The sequence below is a fragment of the Corvus moneduloides genome, chromosome 5 (assembly GCF_009650955.1).
Source record: "Corvus moneduloides isolate bCorMon1 chromosome 5, bCorMon1.pri, whole genome shotgun sequence".
NCBI lineage: Eukaryota > Metazoa > Chordata > Aves > Passeriformes > Corvidae > Corvus > Corvus moneduloides.
This window is the reverse complement of record NC_045480.1, coordinates 69,434,616-69,459,734: the sequence shown is the minus strand read 5'-3', so window position 1 is coordinate 69,459,734 and position 25,119 is coordinate 69,434,616. Positions and strand designations below refer to the sequence as shown.

Sequence of the window (25,119 nt, the reverse complement as noted above, 5' to 3'; positions counted from 1 at the left end):
AATAAAGGCGATATCACTGGAAAAACTTGATTTTCATCTCTTTAATTCTGTAATTCTATATTGATTTTGATTCTATTTCAGCTCATATTTCTGAACACCCAAACCAACAGCCCAATCATAAAATTGAAATTACTATGGGTTCTACTGAAGCACGTGTTGACTATATGGGATCCAGTATCCTAATGGGAATCTTCAGTAATGCTGATCTCAAACTGCAGGACGAATGGAAAATTAATCTGTATAATAATCTGGATTCGAGCATGACGGATAAAAGGTAATATTTCCTGTGTTTAAAATGTATGATGTTGGATAATGTCAAATGTCATCTGTCCAAAATTGCTAACCAGAAATGTAAGTGTCTGCTGGAATGCAAGGGGCTCATTGTTGGGTTGTAGGTTTTTTTAAAATTGTCGGTAGGAAGTATATTAACTGCTAATTTTCTTGCTATTTTTAATATCTAGTGAGATATTTGTCCATGGGGACTTGAAATGGGATATCTTCCAAGTGATGATTTCAAGGTCGACTACGCCAGACCTGATAAAAATAGGAATGAAACTCCAGGAGTTCTTCACTCAGCAGTTTGATACAAGCAAGCGAGCTCTGTCCACCTGGGGGCCTGTTCCTTATCTCCCTCCCAAGACAATGGCAAACAACTTAGAGAGAAGCTCACACGAGCAATGTAAGTGCTACCAAAAAATAATATAATTCCAAATTAGGATGTTTTAATTGCAAAAATTACCTGTGAGAGAGTGTCAATGAAATAGATAAGAAAATATCACTCATAATTTCATCTTTTACTAAAAATATAAATAGGGCAGCAATCTTGTCCTGTATCTTGCCTGAAGTTGTTTTTCCTGTTTGCTCTGCAGTGTTGGATGCAGCCCATCATCGCCACTGGCCAGGAGTTCTGAAGGTGGTATCTGGGTGCCACATATCCCTGTTCCAGATGCCACTGCCAGAAGATGGGATGCAATTCGGAGGATCCATGAGCCTGCACGGGAACCATATGACCCTGGCTTGTTTTCATGGACCTAATTTCCGCTCAAAATCATGGGCCTTATTTCACCTTGAAGAACCCAATATTGCATTTTGGACAGAAGCTCAGAAAGTTTTGGAAGACGGTAATTTAAACTAGTTCTGTAAATTTCTTTAAATTCGTTTTTAAGAATGTATTATCACGTAAGAAGAAATCAAAGTTATTTTCTTTGTCTGAATCAAGATTATTTCCCAAAAATATACCACTTACCTAACAAAAATCTGTTCCCTCCATATCTTTACCACAATTTGCTTTATCTGTGGAATAATGCAAAATACATTTTCAAATATACTGGATCTGTCTTATGATAATAAGCCTACCAAGTGGATTGTCTGGCTTTTTAATTGTGTGTGTGTGTGTTTGTGTAGTCCTTTCTAGCTGTAGGATGAATTTCGATGATCTCATTGCTTATATTTGTCTTAATATTGAGAAGTTTTATTGTCTGTAGCTACTGAGGATTTAATTTCTCTGTTGTTTGTAAGCTTTATACCAGGTTTTATTCCACTGGCACACTAACTATTCATGTTAAATACCTGTAGGAGAATGAGAGAAAATTCCACTACCCTCACTAAGCTGCTTTTACTTTTTTTTTTTTCCTCTCCCACCCCACGCCGCCCACACCTTCAATGCAGGTACCAGCGAACACTCCACGTACATTGTCCAAACCCTGGACTTTCATTTGGGCCACAACACCATGGTCACCAAGCCCTGTGGAGCCCTGGAAAGCCCCATGGCCACAATCACAAAGATAACCCGGCGCCGCCACGAAAATCCTCCCCATGGAGTTGCCAGCGTGAAGGAGTGGTTCAATTATGTGACAGCCACGAGGAATGAAGGTTAGTCAGGTTCATTCAGTTTGGGGATTGGTCTGCTTGCACATGGAGCTGTTGAAAAGCTGCTAAATCTCAAGGGTATAAACAACCAATTTGATTGACCTTTTTGAGCCATGCTTTTGGGAGCAGAGTAAAAGATACAATCTTCTCAATAGTCACGCACCAGCAGTTTTACAAGTGACTCTTCTTAACTTTTTTTGCCTTGTCACAATTTAACATCTCCCAATGTTCCTGTAGAGCTGAACCTGCTTCGGAATGTTGATGCCAACAACCCAGAGAGCAGCACAACAGTGAAAAGCTCAAGTTTGTTAAGTGGCTTCAGGGGTGGCTCCAGTTACAACCATGAAACTGAAACCATCTTTGCATTGCCGAGGATGCAGCTGGATTTTAAATCTATTCATGTTCAAGAGCCCCAAGAGCCATCATTACAAGGTGCAGTAAAACATAATTTGGTTTTTTTTCTTGGTCAAAAACTATTTCTCACAAATTAGGAGTTAAAGGGAAAGGTACTGTGCTGATAAAAGGATTTAATCTGAGAGTTGCTCAGATCTGCAAGAAGAGATAAGAGATTTTTTAATAAAGTGTAGAGTGAAGATCTAGTGTAGAAACTGGTCACTATAGAAACCACTAAGAGAAATTAGTATGAGCATTTCAGCTAGGTTGGCTGTTTTCAGGGGTTGGTTTTCTTCTATTTGTTAAAATGTTAAAGAGGAGGGCCATTCTGAAAAAGGGAGTATGAGATAGGAGCCTAAATTTTATGCTTTCATTTTCAAAATGGTGTCTTCAGACTGCAGTTAGAACTGGTGGGAAATAAAACTTCTCAAGGTTTAAGTAATTGATTTAGATATTTATCTTGGCTGAGCTGGGGTTTTATTCCATACCTGCTCTTGGAAAAAAACTGATAGTTAATTCAACCTGTTGGGTTTTCCTTGTTATTTTAAGAGCCAAGCAAGCAAAATATGCTATCAGCGTCTCTTACTGTCTAAAATCCTACACTGATAGCATAGCACAAGCTGGTGATACTGCTCTAAGTTGATTTTCCACATAGAAGATGGTCAAGGTTTGTTACCTGGTCATATGTCTTTATTTTCAATATCCTTTCTAAAATACCAGAGGTGACTCTGATGGGAAAACTGTTCAAAAAGTGCTAAACACAAATGTTAACTGTGGTACTTCCTCTCAAGAGTTGCTGGTTCAATGAAAGAAATACTATTTTCAAATGACTTGCATTCAAATTCTATGTACTTTTTACATGCACTGTATGTACCTGTAAGTGTATTGATACTATTTTTATCTGACTGTAGATACAAGTGTTAAACCAAAGGTGGAATGCAGTGTAGTAACTGAATTTACAGACCACATCTGTGTGACTATGGATGCTGAACTGATCATGTTTCTGCATGACTTGGTGTCTGCTTATCTAAAAGAAAAAGAAAAAGGTGAGTTGTTGTTCATGAAGTAACATTTGTCTGACAATCTGCAGTTGTCAGATTATTTGACAATAAATATACTCCAAGTCATAATCATGCTCCTATTTTGGTGCCTGGTGTTTAACTTTCTCTTCGTAAGATGGTATAGGCAGATGAAAACTGGTTTAGGAAGCTTTATTATTGTTACTTTCATCAGTGGAGTCCTTTCAAGACATGCATTTTTCTGATTTCAGAATGATTTACTTTTCTACCTCAGTATATCAGTTGAAGTATTCAAATTTGGCATGTTCATTCTTAAGCAATATGTGGTCTTTTGCAGAAAATCTGTAAAACTGAGGTGGTTCTCTTCTTGTTGAGACTTGGGCTTTTGTTTTATTTAAATTATGTACAAAAAGAATCCAAGTGAGCTGCTCATGACTGACTGGTGTTTTTCCTCTCTCCCCTTTGCAGCAATTTTTCCTCCTCGCATTTTGGCTGCTCGTCCAGGGCAGAAGAGCTCTGTTGGTGTCCTTGAGGACAGCTCCACTGACAAAGAGGCAGAGGAAAGCATTACCTACACTACAGTCGACTGGAGGGAATTTATGTGCAATACTTGGCATTTGGAACCCACGCTCAGGTAAGAAGCACCTTTGGCTGCAGTCTCTTTGGCTGTGCATTAACTTCTAGATTAGAATTTATGCAGATTAAAGGCATCGTTGGAGGCTCTTCAAAATTAGGATACAGTAAACTTAAACTCATTAATTTCACTCTGTCCTACAACAGCTCGTTCACTTTCAGCCATACAATTTTCATCTTCCAGTTTTCCATTCTTAGCATTTCAGTTTTAGTTTTTAAACACTCACCTTAAAATTAAAAATGCAGGATCTACTCAACGCCATATGGCTGTTTAAACTTAGCACAAAATAAAGTGTGTATGGCAGCAATTCACTATTTTCTGTGTGTAATCATTGAAACTGAGAAAAGTCAGTGTGAGTTTGGTTTTTTTTTTTTAACCTCTGCTTACACTGCTGGAGGACCTGAGTGTTCATTCATATATCAAAACAACACATCCATCCAGGCATAACAGATCTTGACACTTGGCATTTTGTGCCAGCAATAAATCAATTTAAACATGATCTGCAGGCAGCCCAGTAAGGTTTTTCACCTCCTTAAATATCCTCTTCCTTTGAGAGGATGTTCCATTGAACATCTTGAGCTTCTCTGTCTAAATTAGGTTCAAAACAATGCCTGTTAGATTTAAGCAACACTGGGGAAAATGGATTTTTGTATATACAAATGTCTGTTTGCTATATTTATGTTTGAGACTGAGTCTTCTGTTTATTGTTTTTTTAGATTAATATCCTGGACTGGGAGAAAAATTGATCCCGTTGGTGTTGACTACATCCTTCAAAAGCTGGGCTTTCACCATGCACGGACTACTATCCCTAAGTGGCTGCAGCGTGGTGTCATGGATCCTTTGGACAAAGTTTTGTCAGTCCTTATAAAGAAACTTGGTACTGCACTACAGGATGAAAAAGAAAAGAAAGGAAAAGACAAAGAAGAATATTAAAAGTACAGTGTGACAACCCTAACTCCATTTGATTTTATCAAAGTATTTTATTATATTTTAAGAACTTAAATATGGTTTAAAGAGAAACCTAACAGCTTTGCTACTCTATTTAAAACTTACATTGTGAGTAACTGTTTACTGTGGTACTTGATACCATTCTGTATTTGAAGTTATTGCATGATGATGATAATGACCAATGTATTCTGTGAAGGAATATCTGGAACACTGTAAATCTGCTCCTCAGTGTCCATTTTATGATGTGCAATATGATCCTGCATCTTTACAATACTTGCAGATTAACTGTGAATTTTCTTAAAATTTTATTTGCCATAACACAAACCCCTTGTTGATGTGACCAGTAATTGATTTGTCAATGTAGACCGGTGTAAATTATATATATATATATAACTTATGAAACTGTGATTGCCTTAGTGCTAAAAATCATGAACTTTATTACACTTGTAATAAAATTTAACTACTGTACAGGGCCTTTATTTTTTTGTATTAATCAAAGTAGTTGAACAACAAGAAGAGAGTGTTTTAAGTGTAACTTTGCAAGGTGTCATTTAAGTGAGGTAAAGCCCAGAGGCCGGGCGCCAGGAGCTCGGGAAGCGCGCCCCAACCACAAGCGGGGACGCGGCGCTTTCGCTGGCATCAGGAGAGCGGCTGCTCCCGGTCCGTGACGGCTGTGGCGGCTTCGGGTGCCGCCCGTGCCCGGCAGGAGCGGCCTGGGAAGGCTAACAGGGGGCCAGGAAGGCGAGCAGCTGCCTGGGAAGCGCTCTTGGAGCCGAGCAGGCAGCACAGGGGCAAAGCCGGGTCGCGCCCCGCTGCTCCTCCCTCAGCCACAGCTGCGGCTTCGCGCCTCGGCCGCGCCCCGTTGGCGGGGCGTGCCTCTCCCTCATGAAATGGCGGGAAGGGCTGTGAGGGGCCGCCCCTGGCTGTGAAGGCCCAGCGGGCAGAGCGGGCGCTCGGAGTCCATCGCCTCAGGGCGGCTGGCACCTCCCCGGCACCTCCACCCTTGCGTGGCCTCAGGCGGGCAGTCAGTGCTGAGAGACCGTCTACAGCAGGACGAGGCTAGCAGATGCAGGTACCAAACCCTTCAACTCCATCGCCAGCTTGTCCTGGAAACTTGGGAAGGAGCAGCTTTGTTGCTTTAGTTCGCCTCACTCCCTCAAGAGAGGCTGGAGGAGTTGGTGTGTCCTTCGAGAGGGTGGCAAGGCGAGCGGCAGAGCCGCGTTACGCGTGAGGGAAGGTGGTTTAACAGAAGGGAGAAGGGGCCACCCTGCTGGGAAGGACATCGGGTCTGGGTTCTACCCCAGCCTGGGCGAGTTGTTCCTGGTGTTGTTGTGAAACAGCTTGACCAGGAGAACTGCGGGGTGTTTGGCAGGGTGTCTTTACTACTCGCAGCGTTAGTGTTAAGCTTCCTGAGGTCGGTCGAAAATGGCGAGCAGCAATGGCTGGTTTGAGGGTGCAACGATGCTCACCTCCCACGCCGCGCCTGAGAAGATTTTACCACCCGAGGTTCTCAGACATCGAATTTCAAAGGATCTCTCCGAGCCTGTGACTGCAAAGCTGAATCCTCCACCTGGTATGAGGTGCACTGAACCGGGGGTGATGAAAAATCCAGGTATAGTTTCCAGTTTATACAGTGGGGATTAGCTGTTAAAGCTATTGAAAAGTAACTTTGCAAGCCTCTGCTACTCTTTCTTATCACTGTATTTTCTTAAGTGCTTTCTTTAGCATCTCTTGATGCATGAACTTGTTCCTCTTTTAAAGTCTTTTTGTGCTGGAAGTTTGTTAGCCGTTTGTTGTGGGGTGGCATATGTAGTCTGCAGCATTACGTAATTATAAGTTAAACTTTAAAAGTACTGTAGATTGACAAAATACAGAATATATTCTGCTGCATGAATTTTCATAAATAACATTGTGAAGGGTTCTAACTGCAGTTCCAGATGTCCCAGGTTGTATTTTGAATTCTGTCACTTTGAGTAATTGTACTGGGATAAAGGTACCTGTTACGATACTTACAAACAAGGATTTTAGTTCTTGGCTGGGAAGTGCTTGTGCCTGTGTATATCATACCCCTGAAGCTGATGATTTTATCCGTTTAGTGGTTGCTGAAACTTTATTATAGTGTCTTACAACAGGGAGTCCCACTGCTGCATAGTTTTGTGGGGAAAAATCACAGGTTCCACTGCTTGGTATCTGCCATCAGCGTCTTTGATTTGATTGTTGATTTGCAAGAGAGGGGAGGGGAATGTATGTTGTATTTTTTGTAATACTAGTCTATATTTACTACAAGTAAAAGCTTTGATATTTTTAAGTAGGACGCATGCACAATTTTGGAATTGCTGTTGTTGTTAACATAGGGTTGAGCACAAAGCAGTCACGCGTTACAGCGAATTTTGTTTTGGTGTCTTTAGAGGCATCTAAAAAGCATTTATTGTAAGCAGATTTTCAGAGAGTGTGTTCAGTTCTCTCCTTAATTCTGTTTAAGGACCTTTCCTTTTCAAAGGAGTAGACACCACCACATTTTCAGCCCTTCCCTCACAGGAAGACCTGGATTTGATTGAAAGATACAAACAGGGAGTAATAAACTCACTATCTGCCTTGCATCTGTTTGCCAAAATACACCACCTGCAGCTTGAATTGAAAGAAACGAGTGTGGCAGGTAAATACTTCTGTTCCTAGATAAAGTAGTATTTGCTTGGCCTTAAGATGATCTGAGTTGCTGCAGTTAGTATTTGATGGCACTGGTACAGCTGAACTTTTTTTACTGCTGATTGCAGTACCCCCCGCACACATTGGGTTTTGGCTGTCCTTTTATTGCTTCCACAGCTGTTTCTCATCATGAAGTGCCACAGAAATAGATCAGGTGAATTGTGTGTAATTATGGCTGTTACCAGAACTTAGTGAAAACTGCATGAAGCAACAGCCACCAAAATTCTTGAGGAGGTGGAGGATGAGAGTTGTACTTTGCCAAAATTGTCTTTTTGTTTTGTATTTGTTCTAGGACTTAGTATAAGGACATAAAGCTATGGATAGAGTACCTTAAAATAATTTCACTGATTGTGTCTGCTTTTTTCTTCTCCTTTAAAGGTGGTGTCATAAGGCCTTATTTTGCCTTTTGTGCTGTGATAAATGGTGTGTGCTACAGCACTGGGCTGGGAAAGAACAAGAAGGAATCTAAATTAAATGCAGCTAAACTGGCTCTTGCTGAGCTACTTAACTTGGAGAATACAGGGGCAAAGTCTTCTGAAGATTCAGGTAAATATTGTAGCAACACCTAATTAGAACTTGAAATGCTTGGTTTAACAGTGTCCTATGCAAAATATCAGTGGTTTTATTAAATGCTGCAGTATCAGGGCCTCTGCCAGGTTTTTTAGATCCTTTGGGCAAATCTGTACTTTGGTTCTGAAACCGTTTTTTATTTTTGTCATTTTTGTATTGAGTTGCATCAGCTGATGCCAGGAATATTGAAGGAATTAATTTGTTCTTGTTGCACTTGGTTTGCTGCTCACTAGGTACAGCAACATGAAGTACGTCTCAAGTGGGTTTGAATTTTTACAATTAAAAGGGTTCCCCGCTGAGTTACTGCTTTCAACAGAATTCAGTTGCTGTAGTATTTTATTTTCTTTTGAGTTTTGCTGTCTGAATAGTTCTAAGCTTACAAGGACCTTCAGAATCAGAAAAGAAAATTGTTAGAGAATTAGAAAGTTTGACTTGTTGGAAACAGTGTGAGACTTATGTTTAGGAATTAGTAATGTCCGTCTCACTTTAAAGTGTTGTTAAATTCTTAGATTTTCCCTGTGTGCCTGCTGAGCTCCGACCTCCAGCAAACTCTGCTTGTGTTTCAAGGACTGGTAAGGAATAGTCTTGTTTTTCCTCTGTTGATTCAAATTGCCCAGAAAATAGGGGTTTTTTTAATTCTTCTTTTAATACATTTAGTAATCTCTCTGTTGTTACTATTATTTTAAACATCTTTGCAGAAGGCTGGAAGAACTAGAATCACAAGGTCGGTTCTGGACACAACTTCAGTAAATTGCTTGAATTTCTATGCCCAGTTCAGGTGATAGAAACAATGTTCTGTGTCCTTACTTGAACTAGTGTTCAGTAGGTGATCAAGCGTGGTCCATATCCTGTTGTTACTATAGTGAATGATAAAAGCATCAAGTGTTTAGGCATTCTTGAGCTTCTTTCAAACCTTCAAATCTTCAGAATCCCAAAAGTATGGGTGGTTGTGCTTTTAACGTGTGTTCAGGTTTATAATTTGGCAAGTTGCTCATGTCTTTTTTTTCCCCCTACCTGCAAATGTGTGTCTTGCTGGCTGCTGTTGTTTCATTTAGGAGGAGAGCATATCTATCAAAAACTCTCACAAACACTTGAAGAAGTGTTTAACCGCCTGACTACCGAACACCCCGAGTACCAAAGCTGTGGCAGTTCCCTGGCTGCCTTCATCATTGAAAAGGGCAAGTCTGGTTTGATTGTGAGTTTTGGGGAGTGAGAGCCTGTTCCCACAGAGCACTGAGAGTGTGGGGGCAGCTTGGTGGGCAGCAACCAGAACCTACCACCCTCTGTGTTTTTAGGTGGGCATCATGAAGTGGTAGCTCTGGGGACAGGAGAATGCAACTACAGCCGGCGCTTTGAGTCCTGTGGAAGGCTCTTGCATGACAGCCATGCCATTGTCACTGCCAGGCGTTCCCTGCTCAGGTTGGAATGTCTCTGCAGATAGTTCCCTTGCAGCCAGTTTGTCTTAGTTTTACTTCTGCACTTGCATTTTACAGTTACATGAACTAATAAATAATATATAATAATACAAATATATACCTGGATGAGGTATATATTACATAAAATATACAATGTTATTGTAATTAATTTTTCTTTCAGGTATTTATATAGGCATCTTTTGCTGTTCTATAGCAAAAATGCAGGCAAGGCAGAGAGATCCATATTTTGCACAGCACCAGGCTCAAAGCTGCTTACCCTAAAGCAGAATATAACCCTCTCTCTCTACATGAACCAGCTTCCAAAAGGAACTGCTCAGTTAAAGTCAGAGCTGTAAGTACCACGGTATTTCCAGAGATAGAGAGGAAGACTAACTTTTGTCTTGTTTTGGGAATGTTAATGTACAGGGTAGTAGTGATAAATATGAGATACAGCTCAATATGATGATACAAAAAACTTCGGTATGGATTATAGGATGAGCTTTTGTTTATTCCAGACAATAACCTGTTAACCCCCCTTCCCAAGACACTATTAAAATTCTAATAAACCATGAATTTAACTGCTGAACAAGTGGATGCGATGACTTAATGTCATCCTTTGCGCTGCAAGATTGAAGTGTAAAGAGCCTTGAATTGAAACAAAACTCTGCTTTGACTTCTTAGCCCTGTGTAGCTAAGGGGAAAAACTGTTTTCCTTCAGACAAACCACTGGTTTGTCTCTCTTATGCATTACATCCTCTTGTTTAAATATTTTGGAGAATCACAGTGTAAGTTACGTTTTAAAGGAGACTTTAAGAACCTTTCCGCTCTTTTTTCACAAGTAACTTCTGTTAGAGGGTGAGTAGACACAAAGTGGCAGCTCGTTTGCAGCTGGTCTTTTTAATGTGTGCAGGAGTGGTAGCTAAGATTAGATTGAGTAGCTATTTCCTATTTAAATACTGTTTTCAGTGTTCTAGGCACTTGAGCAGCTCACTCTGGTGTTTCTAAGAATTACAAACACTGAAGATAATACAAGGCCCACATCTACTGATGATTTTTTTCTGAGAAGCAGCATTAGATAGCACTTAACTGTCATCTCTGATCAGAGTGCTTTCTCATTGAAATCCGTTCTCTTGTCCTGCCCGCAGGCATCTCGGTCCCCAGTCTCTATCTGGTTATGAAGCCAGTGAAGAACTGTGTCTGCATGTTGCCCTAGAAGGCAGGATTTACCTGGCTGTTTGCTGTCCCCGCAAGACTGTCAGAGTGAGCAGCATGTCAGCTGCTGACAAACTGGCAAAGTGGGAGGTGGTTGGTCTTCAGGGAGCCTTGCTGAGCCACTTCATCAAACCCATGTACATCAGCAACATTCTTGTGGGTATGTTTAGTGCAAATTGCGGTGGGGGGGTTGTGTGTTTTCATGTTCCAGTTTGATTGCCTTTTATAAAACATGAACTAAACCACAAGTTCTTTAAAGAAATACAGCATTGTTCCTTGAGCTCCAGTGGACCAAAGTATATTTATTTAGTAGCCAGTCAGAAATGCTGCTGGATGTGGAGTAATGTGGGCCAACTCTTTAGCATATTTTGTAATCTGGAATACCAAAGTTCTGTTTTAGTGGTGTCTTCTGCAGGGAACATAAAGGGTTGGTGAAAAACAATGGTTCAAAAAAAGAAGGCATCCAATGAAAAGAATGATGTCTCTGGAGAAGAAAGTGGGAAATCATTTCTGTTCTGCAAAGTGAATGTTGCACTGGTCTACTGATCTTTCCAAACATTAATTTTATGTGAAGGAATTACTATAATACAATTTCTAAGAATGCAGAAACATCTGCATGCTTAACTTTGGGTTTTTTTTAATTTGATGTACTTCTGTGTGACTGATCTTGTCCTGTTTACTAGGAAATGGAAGTTGTAAGGATACAAAAGGACTGGATGTAACCATAAAGCAGCGTCTTAATGATGAACTTGTATCAAAGCTTCCCATGCCTTACCTGGTCAACAGATCTCATATTTACTTGGTGAAAGCTGCACTGCCAGTCCAAAAGGATTTAAACCAGTGGTCGCTTAGTTTGAATTGGACATTGTCAGATGCATCCCTGGAGGTTGTGGATGGATTAAGTGGGAAAACCACTGAAAGGTCAGCATTTATCTTCATTTTGTTGGAAATGATGAGTTTGTGCTGGTTCATTGGAGTATTCAGTTTTTAAGCTATAAGAGAGATTCTGTCCTGTGCTCGCTGAATGCATCCTGTGATTAGGTGTGGTTTTAGAGACCTTGTAACTTCACAGTGAGATACCAGGATACCAAACAAAACAGTTCTCTGAGTGGAGGTGTCTCTAGTCCCGTTGTCTGTAGTAGCGAAAACGTTTTAGCTTTCACAATGCATAAAGCTAATTAGGATTCTAATTGAGATGGACTGTAATTGAGGTGAATTCCAGCTTGATCAAATCCACAAAGTCTTAGGAGGGAGGGCAAAACCCCTGTAACGATGAAAGCAATCTCCCTGTGGTATGCTTGTTCCTGAGTTCCGTCCCCGTTTCCCTGCTCCCGCTGCAGCTCCCCATTCCGCAGCGGCACCTGCCTGGCCAGTCGCCTGTGCAAGGCCGCCATGTTCAGCCGCTTCAGTATGCTCGCCAGGGAAGCTGGACGGGATGATTTGCTGCAGTTTGCAACATACCATGAGGCAAAGGTAAGCTGACTCAGGGAGGGGGAGCGGGAATAAGGAGTCTCTTAGTGGCTACTCTCAAACCTGGTTTGATACCCAGGGGTGATTTTCTGTTTTGATGACGAGTTCACCTGAACAGCTTGTATAAAGTAAGCATCTTTCTTTTTTTCCTTCTGTCAAAACATGGAAGAGAGAATTTTTTAAATGATTCAGAAACTACTTTAGGGAAATTTAAAGCTTGCTAATTGACTATTCATGTGTTCAGATTTGCACTGAATGATAATTACTGTTCGTTTTCTTTATAAAGGTATTACTAGAATTGAAAACACTGAAAAACACAGAACACTCTGAGCAATTTTCTTTTCCCAATAAATGCCCAAAAGGAATATGTTTTTAGAGTCTAAAACTTCCTCTCATTGTCAGCAGCTGAGGGAACTGTAAGATTTATGGTATCATTTTTACAGTGTTTGTGCTTATGCTTATTACATGTTAGTGGTAAAGAACACGCATCTCTGTAACCATCATTCTTGAGATATTTCAAGGTCTGCCTTTTTTCTTTTTTTAGATTAAATCTCAGTTGTACCAAGAAGCTAAAAGCTTGCTGCAGAGCTACTTAGAGGAGCACAGATATGGATCATGGATTGTGAAGTCTCCACATATTGAACAATTCAGTGACTGATGGAGGTGGATTGGATGTGAAGTCTGTTTGAATGATGTTTCAGTAAATATAGTTCTGATTAGTAAAATATTCAACTTTAAGTTCATAGTCATAGGAAGAAAACAATTCCAGAACTGCTTCTTGCTAGTTTAAATGCAGTTAGTAAACCATGTGTAACAGTTCAGTCTTTTCCCAAAACTGGTGTTTATTCTTAGGGTAGGTGTGTCCAACATGTTTGTAAATCTTTGTTCTGCTCTGCCACCCCAGTGCCACCTCATTTCAGCTCCCTTACCCCCACTCCTACAAATCCCCACCCCATGGAATGAACATGTTTTTTTTCCTGATAGTTTCAGGATTTCTGCATGTTGATTTCTGCTTTTTCCTGCCTTTTTCATAACTTTAGAAAAGAAAAAATATCAGTAAAAGCTGGCTTTCTTACCCAAAAAAAGCATACACCCAAGAGTCTTTCAGAAACAAAAATTGGCAATCTGTGCTGTATCCGTAGGCATCCATCCTTTGCTAAGAGTGTTGTTTCGTGTGGATTTGCCAAGTGGCTTGTAGTTTATGTTGTTCTAGAAGAGTTAAATAGTAATTAGTGTACTTACGAATGTGCAACCTGGAATGAACCTGGCTGTCACAAAACTCACCTGTTTTGTGACAATTGCTGTGTTTGATAGTGGGTTTAAAGCATTATACGGGTGTCAAAGCTGTAAATAAGAAAATAATGCAATGTACTACAGCAGTCACCGTAAACAAGGTTTTTTCAGCTTTTGTGGGCTGCATCAAACCCCATCAATGTTAATGCTTGTGGATGAGTTGGACTCCTGCACCCACAGATGACTTCATCACTGCACTGACAAGGCCTTGCGAAGTTGTCCGCGTACACAGTAACCGGGAAAATAGTGCCTGTCACAAGGGAATTTGCTTCCTTGTAATTCTGGTAAGAACATGGTAGCATTGGGAGGGTGTTGTTAAGGTGCCAGGGTTGGAGTTGGTGTGATGCTGTGAAACACTGGTGTGTTCAAGCTAGACAATACACCTGGATTATGTTCCTTGATTTCTGTAAATCATGCAAGGGTGGGAAGTTATGCAGTGTTCTTATACATCAGGAATAGCGAGTGTAGTGCTGTAGTCATGTTTTGCCTTATTAGTGTTCCTCCTCCTGCTATTTTTTTTCCTTAATCTGTTTTTCTAACTAGTATGTGGAGTCTTCTGTGGAGATGATCTTAATGCTGATTTACAAGTTGTTGAAACTCGCTGACTTGTTGCTACTTGTTCTTCGACCTTTTTTTGGCTTACCTGCTCTCTTGTTTTCTGTTACTTCAACTTGGGAGGTTGTGTGGTGGTTGTTGGTTTTTTGTAGCATGTGCTACACAAACTGCTTGTTCCATGTAATGTTTTCTTACTAAGAAAGCTTGGGAATGGCCATCGTATTCCAGGCTAGAGCACGGTGTTGCCTTTTTGTAGGAGTGTTAAAAGTTCAATAAATGTCCTTGACAATGTCTTAGCTGTACCTGCATTCATACACATGCTGGAAAGTGATACACATGTCAAGTCTGACATACCCATAGCATACCACTCATGTGTTTGCATTCTGTACAATTCTGGACTGTTTTTCTTTATGGACTTAGACCTTTGCTGAGGTGTCAGCACCAAGGTGTTTCTTGTAGTTAACCCAGAAGCCTTAAACATGTACAAGTATTGAGATTCTTTTGTGTACTTCAGCCATTTTATTAATTGAACAGTGAACTGAAATTTCCATGAAACTTAGGCGCTGCCTTAGGAAGAGAGAGGTTTGTTAGTGAAAAGGATGTGTTGTCCTGGACACGATCACTGTGTCCTTGAGAAATGACTTGGATGACACCAGTGTAGATCCAGTTCTTGTATCCAGGTTGTTCTTCAATTATGTAACAGCATATGCAGCATGCACTTAGCTAGTAAATGGAAGCATGGAGGGGTTGCATCCAGGTTTTTCCTTGGCTACTTCAGTAATTTCAAAGCATACAATCCTACAGGCCTGAGTGAGGCAAGAGTGCTGCAGCTCCAGAGCTGAGGCTGAAGCTGTATTCCCAACAGGTACGATTAACAAACTGTGTGGGCACAGAGCAGGCGTGGATCATACAGATGGGGCACAGAGCAGACAGAGGCATGGGAGCAGCAGCAGCAGCCTGTGGCTGAGCTCAGCCTCTCCCCTCCCTGCTTGAGAAGAACTGAGCTCCAGGGGGAAGAATGAATGTACACATGGATATGGAGAAGGGTGGGGTGTTGTGTAGGGGTGTTCTTTCCACTTCCAGCAGCTCTACCTGACTCACACATGCAGAGTGACACACAGTGACATTTAGGAATGGTACTTCCCAATTCTGTGCCTGCACTGAGACTTTGCACATGCTGCTCTCTCTCACTTGGCTGTTTCCCCCTTCTCACCTCCCTTCTGCAGTGGGATGGAGAGAAGTGGGAGGCAGAAAGGCAAAGGTCATGGGGTTGAGATAAAAACAAATCACTGGAAGCAGCAATGGTTCGTATGGGGAAAAAAAACTGCCAATAATAGACAATAGTGGACAGCTCCCTCCACCATTTTCTCAACCAGAAGGAACTCCCCCCTGGGAGAGTGTCCCTTTCCTCTATCCCTGGTAATGGTGTGAGATGATACAGAATGACCTCTGTGGCTTGGCCATGCCCTCTCCTGGATACTGCAAAAACTTAACCCTGTCCTGACTGGGACCAGAACATTATTCATCCTTCCTACATACGAGCACAGGTATCATTCCACAGTCAATGGCTCTTCTTCCACAATGTTGGTTGAGTTCCTTTGGTCCATCACTGTGGGTCTATCCATCCTAGATGTACACACAATACATATGATACTACACAATCCAGTATTACAGACTGTTCTCACCCAAAAATCAAATCCCCTTGAGCTACACATCGTGTTTCCCCATCTCTCTGCATTACCCACCAACTGCCCCTGGGTTTTTGGGCAAAAAGAATCCCACAGATGGTTTTGCCACTGCTTGAGGCTGGACTAATAATAATGTCACACATTGTATCATGTCACGCCCCATCTCAGACTTCATACTCTCAGATGTCAGATGCATGTCACATAAATGTCACATGCCAAATATGTATACGCCCATGTCATGTCACATGTGTGTCATGTCATACATCTTAATTTCATACTAGAGCTGCACAATCAAGCAGGAGAAGGCAGCTCAGGAAATCAATTTTTATAACTATTTTAAGGGATTCTGCTGAGGTTTTTTTATAACTTACAGGGGCAAGGTATGTCTAATACAGTTCACCTTGTTAACCATTTTCATGCTTCTAACACCATCCTTTTTCTCTAAGGACATCTTTTAAAGCTTGGGCAAATACAGGAGCTGATCCTGCAGACATTTTAATTATGTGAACCTGCCTCTAACCAGATGTAAATTTGACAGACATAAGTGACTACAACCATGTGTAGCACAAGCACCTTCCTCATGTCTCAGCTAGCTCTATGAATTAGCAGTCTATATGGAAGTATTTCTTTGAAAAAGTGTCTTGATGTGCTTGCTGGAGGTGCTACATGGGGAGCAAGCCAGCCTGAAAATGTTTTGAAAATCCACAGCAGAGTGTGGAAAAGTGCAAAAGTGGTGTGGTAATCCTCAAAACTAGAGCTAGGATAGGCAAAGCCTCCTCCTTCTGTGACTGTAAATCTACAGCTGTCTCAGAATAGCCCAACTCCAGAGCAGTTTGTGCAGACCAAATGCCAAAGAAAGTACATGTTTTTACAGTGCTTGTGTTTGTGAAATAGTGAGCTCCAGCCTCTGCCTTTCCTTATGAGTCCATGGGTGAATATCTCTTTACCATCCTTTCCTGCTTTCTGAACTATTTGACTGTTCCTACCTTACCTAATGCTTACTGTTTAGGAACTTAGAAAATGTCTTTGTTATTCCATGTGGGATGTCCAACTCCACAGACTGACTCCAGGGTAGGTTTTACCCGATTGCCAAAGTTGAGGGCTCTTGTGCTTAAGGAAATGATAAAGGAAGCCTCATTTATAAAGGGAATTGTGTTTCATGAGAATGGCTCCTTCACCCTCTCTCTCTGGTTGCTGAGACCTGGGACAGCACTGCAGACAAATGTCTGAGCTGAGACTGGAAGAGGTTTGTTTGCAAAGCCATGTATTGTGTGTGATGCTGTTTCTTTCTGCATGCTACTTCTAAGAATTTATGGAGTAAGAAGGAATCTGTGTAAAGAGGATTTTTCTACAAAGATTGACAATTCCTTCCAAGAAGGAATTCTTACGCAGAAGTTTCTTGCCTGTTTTCTCATCTTCTATGTCCTACTGTATTCAAGTATTTTTGTTATTACTGTCATCTGATTTGAAGAGAGGGTGGAGCTTATCTGTTTGTGGCTGAAGTGACTGACAGTATTTACTTTCCTGAGTCCTTGTGGGTGGGGACAGAGCACTCCGTGGGAAGAGAAGATGAGTAGAGAAACAGACGGCAGTGCTGTGAGTATTTTCCCAGTTTTGGCAGAAAGCTGTCATTAACGCCTGTCTTCTCTTTGCAGCGTGTAAGGAAACTGCTGTTTTTTCCATTGTTAGTCTGGTTTTAAGTGTAAGGTGAAGTACTCCATACCACACCCACCAGGAAAACGCATCAAAGTCTAAACGATAGCTGATAGCTGTTGTAGTAGGCTCACTCTCATCAGTTATAGCCTGCCTTGTTAGCGTTGATTTGGGGCTTTTGTATTGTAAAAGATGCTCTTGCATTATCTTTTCCTGCATAAAATTACAGTGTCACATAACGGGGTCCCTCTGCACTGGGAGTAGGGACATTTCTGAGGTTCCACAGAATGCTTTCTGACAATCCAGTGTGTTCACATGGATTTATACATTGATCATTAATTTTGTGTCGGTTGTTGTTCTGGGACCTCAGTTACCTTCACAGTTATGTCAGGTGTGTTACTGTTTTCATAATGTTTCCCTGTCTCTGAAGAATTTTGAGAACTATATGTTTTGCTTACACTAATGAGAAAAGTGTGTCCTGCAGAAAGCTGGTGTAGCTGAGTAGTACAGCTCAGAAAAAAAAGAGATGGTTTTGGGGTTCTTTTTTGTGGGAGGCAATTTGGTACTATTACTGTATACCTTGTGCTGCATGCCAGCATAAACTGGCATTTTGTATTGCTTAAATAAGGTTATCTGCAGGTGTCTTGCTTTGAGTCTGGTACCTGCACACTTGCATGCTGCTAAATGCTTCACTGGGGGGTTTTGTGTGTTTTTAAAAGAATAGAGTATTTAGCCACCTGTAAAAAAAGACACTATCATGTAACAAAGAAGACTCTAGACATGATTTTTATACGTCCATGACATTTATTAAATATAATCTACAAGTAACTTTTAATAGGTTTTTCAATAAATAGTCGTCTCATGTTGCTGACAAAGTGACAATGAATGAGTTTTCCAAAGAACGTTGAGCCCCTAGGGCTTACAGAAAGGATCAAGTGTGATCTTAGAACAGACTGTCTTACCACCCACATTAAGTACATTCAGTGGTCCCAAAATGGACAAGCTAGTAGTATGCCACATGGCAAAATATATAAATTATTCGTAATTAAATACTTCAATAAATAATGTAGCAGTAAAAATAAAAATAGTTATACAATTTCTCTCAGCATAGATTGCAGGAAGCTCTCCAGTTCTTGGCGAAATTCGGGGAACTTTTTCTTCTCATTGGATTCACACTTCTTGCATGTCGGGTTTGAGGAATTACCGACCTGCAATACAGAGAATTTTATTGATTGGGGATAACACTCTTGCTAGCTGGTTTTAACAATGATACATCAACTTTTCTAAAGATTTTACTTTAAAAAAAAATAACCCTTAATATTTGTAGCCTGAAGAGTACTCCTAAAATGCTACAAGGATCTCTAGGCCATGGATTTTATTTTAGTAGTATGTCAGGGTGTACTACATTCATCCCTGGGCCCTCCAGTCATAAACTCATGGCACAGTTTTCAAAGCCATTGCTGTGTAAATAGTTGTTATGCTCCTAAAAGCAAGCTTTTGTCAGCATAAGAGGCTTTGCATGATTCAGCAAAGAAAACAAATGTCATATTTTGTTAAATGTTGGCTTGTATAACCAGTAGGGCTCAAATCTATTTTACTGTATTACATTACCATGCAAATAGCTGTTTTCATGTAGTTAATTTTAGCATATTCTTGTATAAAACCCTGTATTTTCATGAGTTGATAACACAGATCTTGATGCATAAACACAGTGAAACACTTACTTCTTTTTTCATATCCTTTTTTTGGGTAGCACTTGTAAAAGATTGCCTACCTTCAATTTGTTAAGATTCTTTTCGATATTTGTAATATGTGTCTGGTTCTCCCCTTCCACATCTTCTTTCAAGACTTTCAGTTCTGCCAGGTAACATTCTAGAGTTGTCTGACTGCACTCCTACGAACAAAAGCAAAATTGTTATACACGTCACTTGTTTTCCTTGTTCCAGTTTTCAAAATCTCAGTTCCCTGTTGTTTTTACTCTCATCTCAGGAACTGAGCTGCTTGTTATCTGCAGTGTATTACAGTTCATTTGTTGCCCTCAAAGTTGTATTGGGGGATGTTACGTGTGGCTTTAATTCTGTAGCTTTTGAAAAGTGAGTAATCTTTACAAGACACTTGAAGTGTTGCAATATCTCTTGGGGACAGAAAGCTGCAATAGTTACTCCTAGACTGAGTTTTACTCCTGGTTGCCATTGGAAAATCATGTGTTAGCAAACAGGTGGCCTCTCCTAGAGGCATCTTCAGTTGATTCACTTTAGTTGCTCTATCTAATGTCTGCATCAGAGCTGGCTTTTGAACAGGGTAAATAACTTTATGCATCACTTTTGCAAGCTATTTCAGGCACTCACTGACAATACGTTACTGATCAGCCCCAAACATTTGCATTTAAGCCCTGGAGCTCTGAGGTAGTCAGGTCTTAAAGCTGCCAGCACATGAGAAAAGGGACACAGATAAGGAAGTGGTTGCAGAATCTGACTTTAAATCTGCACTGGAACAAAATTGTTGTTAAGTGAGAAGTCTTCTGAATTAGAAACTTACCAGAGGTTCAAAGCAGATGACAGATAACTTGTGTAAAGCTTTAACTACTTCCCAGTACTGAATAATTCATGCTCTTGTTTATTAGGCTGTTTGCATGCTGAATGAAAGGTAGTACAAATCAGCAGCCTGTCTGCAGTAGAGTTGTACTTGGAACGCTCTTTGCACGCTGATGTGCAGTGTTTTAGAGAGAGGTGACCACAATGATGGTATTCTTGTGGAAATATAAGTCTCAGGTATTAACTCAGTGCCATAAAACATGATTTATAGCTTATGTATCCAGAAGGGCTTGGTCAAGTTTTGTTCCTGAAGAGAATTAAGTAGAGCATAACTGAGTTTCATCAGTGGTGGGATATAAAAGACTTAGAACATCTTAAACAGAACCAACCAGTGGCTCTGCCTCTAGTTTAGATAAAATGTGGGTGATTTCATGTGGATACTGCTTTAATCTACTTCTAAGTCTGGTGTCATTCTCAGAATTGTTCCTGTCTTATTGCCTCCTGCAAATCTTATACCATCTTTAAATTGTTCATAAACCACTTTTTCCCTGTGAATTCAGGAATGTTTTAAGCAGGATCAATATGAAGTATTCATTTTGTGTTACTTATTGCACAGAGGCAATGAGATAATATGGCATGTCAGCCTTTTAATGTTTGAGAATAAAAAGCAAAAGCAGAAGTTTCTTTAAGAAATTGCACTGCCTAAATTGAATTAAAACTAAACAGAAAATTCAAACTCACCTGTTTGTCGTTCGGTGTGTAAAAGTCAAGAAAATCCTGTAGAGAAGGGGGGAAGAAAGTTAATTTTTCTGAAAAAATTACATAGAAAAAAAGAAATACAAGTGAATCTTCAGATAGAAGAAAATCACCACTTACATTGTCAATGTTTTTCAGCTGCTCTAAATCCATTATTGCATGGCTAAGAAGTTGAGCAGGCGGTATTGGAGTCGTCGTAGTAGGTGCTCCATAAGCTGCAGTCATGAGAATTACTGCTGCAATACAGCCAAAGATGAGGACTTTGCACATCATGTCAGTGTTATCTGGATGCCAGTATTAGAGTTGGGATGGATGGTGAGAGCTGATAAGTTGTCATTAAGCTGTTTAGTGTATTTATACTCTTCTTTCTGGGGGGGAAAAAGATGGGGGCGTCATGAAGAAGAGGTTTTATTACACATTTTTTCATATGTTCTACCTGTATGGCAAGAATCATTACTTTTGTTTTTCCTCCCCTGATGACACTTTGGAATTTTTATCAAGCAGGAGGGATTTTACCTACATTCACTGGTTTAAGAGAAGCCCACACTTACTTTTGGCAGCCTCTCTTTGTGCTTTCTGCATGAAACACTTTTTCCCTCATGCGCTCTGCTACTCCCCCATAGAATAGGCCATAGAATATACTCCTGCCATACAAAATGTTGTCCTAAAGATGTATCACTTAATCATTCAGTTTATCTGTATACATCTACCCTTTCACAAATCCTGGGCCGTTACTTTAGTGAAGAAGAAAGAAGCCTTCTAATCTTAGTAATTGTTAATTAAACAACAGGAAGAAAGTTGACTTCCTGTCTGAAGGTGGTTTTTTTACCTGTCATCTTTCGCAAAGGCACTGTAAGCTTAGGTGCCTAACTCAGTCTTTATAGCATCACATTTGAAACATTTATGAAAAAAATCCAGTTTGGGGATGATAAACTATTTATTCTATTTCTGTTTATCTTAATGCTGTACTTTTTTCATTGTGTGCAACTTTCACTTTTCTGCAGCTTAGAATGAAAATGCACCACTCTAAAATGTTTACAGATTTTATTGCTGATACCTAACCCACTGCATCTTTTGGTGTGTATCACAGCACTGAAGTTGAGAATAGGCAGTCATTTGACACTGAGCTCTGGCATAGATAGTATTGCTAAATTGTTTATCTTTTCTGCTTCAGGTGTCCTGGCTGATTTCTTCGGGTTATGAGGTGTTTAAAATTCATGGTTTCCTTCATTTTGAGTGTAGTTCAGAGCCAAATACTCCCCCTGCTGCCCAGCAGGCTCTGACTTTATATGAAACATGGTTCTTCTGCTCAGTGTGTTCAGCTGCTGAAGCTGTGTGGAATAAATTCTGGTTTGCACACTGCTGTGTGGTTTGAAGCTTTGTAGCATTTAGGATGTGCAGGACTAGGTGGGTGACTATGTTATCCACCGTTGCATTATGGAAACCCACATTACCTGTTCTGATCATGTAATCAGAGTGGGTGTGAATCTGCTGGAAGTTGGTTAGAATACACTTTGGCTTGGATTAAATACAGCCATTACTATGATTCTTTTTATTAGTGTGTGTCTGTCCCTTAATCATTAACTTGGTGATAATTAGCAGTGCAATCCCAGCTCTAGAGAACATCTTAATTTCCTGAAACAAATACAAACATTTCATATGTATGGTCATACAGAAGTCCGAATAGCTATTGTAGCTTGCAGTGTGTAGTATTTGTGCAGTCTGAAAACTTTTTCTGGCACCTTATATTTGTATATTGTATTTATTCTTGATAGTAAACCAATTTGTAATGAACAGAGCTGCTGAGCACTGGGTTGTCAATTTTTCTCCAGCTTTCAACTGTTTTCTTTTGCAGGTCTTGGAGAACTTAGAGAAAAAAGAAAGCCTGAGTATTCTGTCCGAATTTTTCAACAAGTTTGCAGCCAGGTCTGTAAAAAATTGTGTACAAAACTGCACAAAATTGTGACTCTAGTTGTAGTCTAGGTGTAATTGGAATCAGCTTTTTATCTGTTCATTCTTTTCAAAGACCAGGCAGGAGGGTGGAATCTGAATATGCAGCATTTAATAAATTGTGCACAGGAGTTTGATTAATTTCTGCTTAATATGGTGCTGCAAGATTTGTGGCCCAACAGGAGAAAACAGCAGATCTTGTTTTGACCTTTTTTATTGGATGTACCAGGTGAGGAGGAGATGGCTTGGAATGTATTGATGAACTGAGAAACAGGAAACCCTCACTCAATGTTAACACACAACTCTGCTGTGCTGGTTGGATTTCAGTTATCATGCTCAGTCTGTGCTCATATTTATTACTGGGCAAGGAATTACTTGGGCTTTTATTCAGTGATTCAATCCTCTCAGCTTCACCACAGAGTTGATTGCACTTTAACAGGAAATGAAGTTACTCTTTTAAATTGCCTTGCAATCACAGAGGATAAAGTAGTGCTACAAATGCTGACCTGGCAAAATCCTGCCTTTAAAAAGTATCGGGGCCAGGTACCAGAGACCATGTCTTACTGTGGGTGTTTTTATTTGGTTTTAATGCACTATTATGAAAAGTTAGTTGCTTTATATCTAATTTTATCTCTAAATTTAATATTATTACACTAGAACAATGATATAAGAAAATGCACCCTACCTGAAAAGCTTTATCAAACACTTCAAAAGCTTTGCCTAAATTTTCAAGGAAGATTAATTAGCAATAAACACATATTTTAAAGGGAAACAGTATTTGTGGATCAGGAATTTGGAAAGGGAGAAGGTTGTGTCCAGCTGTTGTTTTAGTGGATTGTTTATACTTTTGGTAGTACTTTTGCTTAATTTAAATGATAAGGGCTCATTTTCTCTTTTACAAAATGACTAAAAGTAAATGACACACACTGACTAAACCCCTAATCTGTACAACTTCAAAGTCTGGAAAAGTTTTTACATAGGATCTGTCTCCTCTCAGTTTAGACTTATTTTTTGTCTTTCTAATCTGAAAACTTGCATCTTTCTTTTTTGTCTCTTTTTTTTTTTCTTTTTTTCATTTTCTGCCCTTGCAAACCTGATGACTGGTGAATTTTGGGGACAGGTTGTGGTTTCATTGAGGTATTTGGCATCTTGTTGATCAAGGTGCTTGCCTCTGTTCTCCATCACAGAACAAAGCAGTGTTCAGCTAAAGTGAATGTTTTGTTGCGTACTTTAGTTCATGTGCAGGTTTTTTTCAGACTCCTACTATAGTAGCATGCTGTACAAAATTACTGTCAGTAGAGTCACAGGAACCACAGCAGAATTCAAATGTCTGATGAAAGTGATAACTCATTTTTTATTATGGCCTTTTGATTTAACTCTAACTGTGTGTAGAGAATTTTGGGGTAACAGAGGTTGACTTCTGCTTGCAGATCTCGTCATTCTAAGCAATTACCCGTAGAAAGTAAGCCTTTAGTATTCTTATTCTGCTCAGTAGGGAGACTCATGGAAACATGTTGAAGATTTGAATAAAGGATTGAGTGACAGTTGTTCTTCATTTGATTTTAAGCCATCAAAAGGAGACATTTACTGCTTTTTTTTTTCAGCCTTTTCTCAGTGTTTATCATCTTTTTGATAGATGCTACAAGTAGAATAGCTTTCAGATAAATGCAGTGGATTCCATCATGTATTAGAATTTAAATGTAGGAATCAATAATGGATTTAGCTAGTTGACTTTCGTCCCTGATTAGGGCAAGTACCTGTTGTTTCAGGAGAAAATGCCAAAAAAACCCAACCCCAAAGTGAGTAATTCTTAGTGAATTTTTCCTGCAAGGATGTCAGTGGGGATTTTTTTTAAGAAAGACTTTTGGTTTTGGAGGCTTAACTAAAATGACCTGGAAATAGTTGACAATTGGGAATCTCTTCACAAACCCAGTGTCTGATGGAATCTTCCATTGAAAGGACCAACATTAACAGGGAACACTTTAAAAATAAAAAATGTTCTAGTTATAAATGAGCCCATCCTTGAGAAAAGTAACTTTAATCTCTCCTTAGGAGTGTGACACATGAGTTTCATCTTTCTAAAAATCTTGTTTGTAGTTGTTGAATAGATGTGGATTTAGTTAAGATATGGGGAGCCCTGGTGTTTCCTGTCACTGTAACCTACTTTTCAGAAAGTAAGTTTACAAAGGTTATGAACTTCAGAGTTGGTGTTTTTGTTTTCTGGTAAAATTTGGGATGATGAGAAAATGAATTAGTGTGAGAGGTATGGCTGAATGCAAAGTTGGGAAGGTTGATCAACAAAGGGTAAGGATTAGGGCTGGATTAAGATGGTGTGTTGTGTTTACACAGGAAATAGTTTATTTGTTGCATGATTTCTGGGTGAACTTGAATGGCCTTTTTTGTCTAGGAATAATCTATCTCCAGGAGGTCCATCATATATTTACAAGGACGATT

General features: G+C 39.9%; 2 protein-coding genes across 12 annotated transcripts in view; both read left to right on the top strand.

The window, feature by feature from the left end:
* The window catches only part of KIAA1109 (KIAA1109 ortholog), an 88,959-nt gene extending 83,628 nt beyond the window's left edge, over positions 1 to 5,331 (top strand). For all 10 annotated transcript variants that reach the window (XM_032110563.1, XM_032110559.1, XM_032110560.1 and 7 more), the window contains 8 exons: positions 82 to 274; positions 462 to 679; positions 870 to 1,121; positions 1,669 to 1,872; positions 2,107 to 2,301; positions 3,174 to 3,308; positions 3,750 to 3,915; positions 4,632 to 5,331. In XM_032110563.1, coding sequence (XP_031966454.1) covers positions 82 to 274; positions 462 to 679; positions 870 to 1,121; positions 1,669 to 1,872; positions 2,107 to 2,301; positions 3,174 to 3,308; positions 3,750 to 3,915; positions 4,632 to 4,848 — 1,580 coding nt within the window. In that variant the 3' untranslated portion in view covers positions 4,849 to 5,331. The remainder of the gene's footprint in view (positions 1 to 81; positions 275 to 461; positions 680 to 869; positions 1,122 to 1,668; positions 1,873 to 2,106; positions 2,302 to 3,173; positions 3,309 to 3,749; positions 3,916 to 4,631) is intronic.
* Positions 5,332 to 5,478: 147 nt separating this feature from the next.
* Positions 5,479 to 14,582, top strand: ADAD1 (adenosine deaminase domain containing 1). Of its 2 annotated transcripts, none has more exons than XM_032110553.1 (12): positions 5,479 to 5,935; positions 6,256 to 6,475; positions 7,346 to 7,519; positions 7,948 to 8,115; positions 8,649 to 8,711; positions 9,195 to 9,317; positions 9,435 to 9,558; positions 9,769 to 9,906; positions 10,700 to 10,926; positions 11,450 to 11,687; positions 12,107 to 12,239; positions 12,781 to 14,582. In XM_032110553.1, the coding sequence occupies exons 2-12, from the start codon at positions 6,289 to 6,291 to the stop codon at positions 12,892 to 12,894; spliced, it is 1,689 nt and encodes a 562-aa protein (XP_031966444.1). In that variant the 5' UTR covers positions 5,479 to 5,935; positions 6,256 to 6,288; the 3' UTR covers positions 12,895 to 14,582. The 2 variants fall into 2 exon arrangements, with proteins under 2 accessions (XP_031966444.1, XP_031966443.1); XM_032110552.1 differs by having other exon boundaries at positions 5,481 to 5,935; positions 9,736 to 9,906.
* Positions 14,583 to 25,119: the final 10,537 nt, after the last annotated feature.

What these genes read in the sequence shown, in the direction of transcription:
- ADAD1 (XM_032110552.1), top strand. Translation starts at nt 6,289, where the DNA reads ATGGCGAGCAGCAATGGCTGGTTTGAGGGTGCAACGATGCTCACCTCC. An exon ending in GAAAGAAACGAGTGTGGCAG is followed by an intron (nt 7,520 to 7,947) that starts GTAAATACTTCT and finishes TCTCCTTTAAAG; the next exon opens with GTGGTGTCATAAGGCCTTAT. An exon ending in AAAGTCTTCTGAAGATTCAG is followed by an intron (nt 8,116 to 8,648) that starts GTAAATATTGTA and finishes TTAAATTCTTAG; the next exon opens with ATTTTCCCTGTGTGCCTGCT.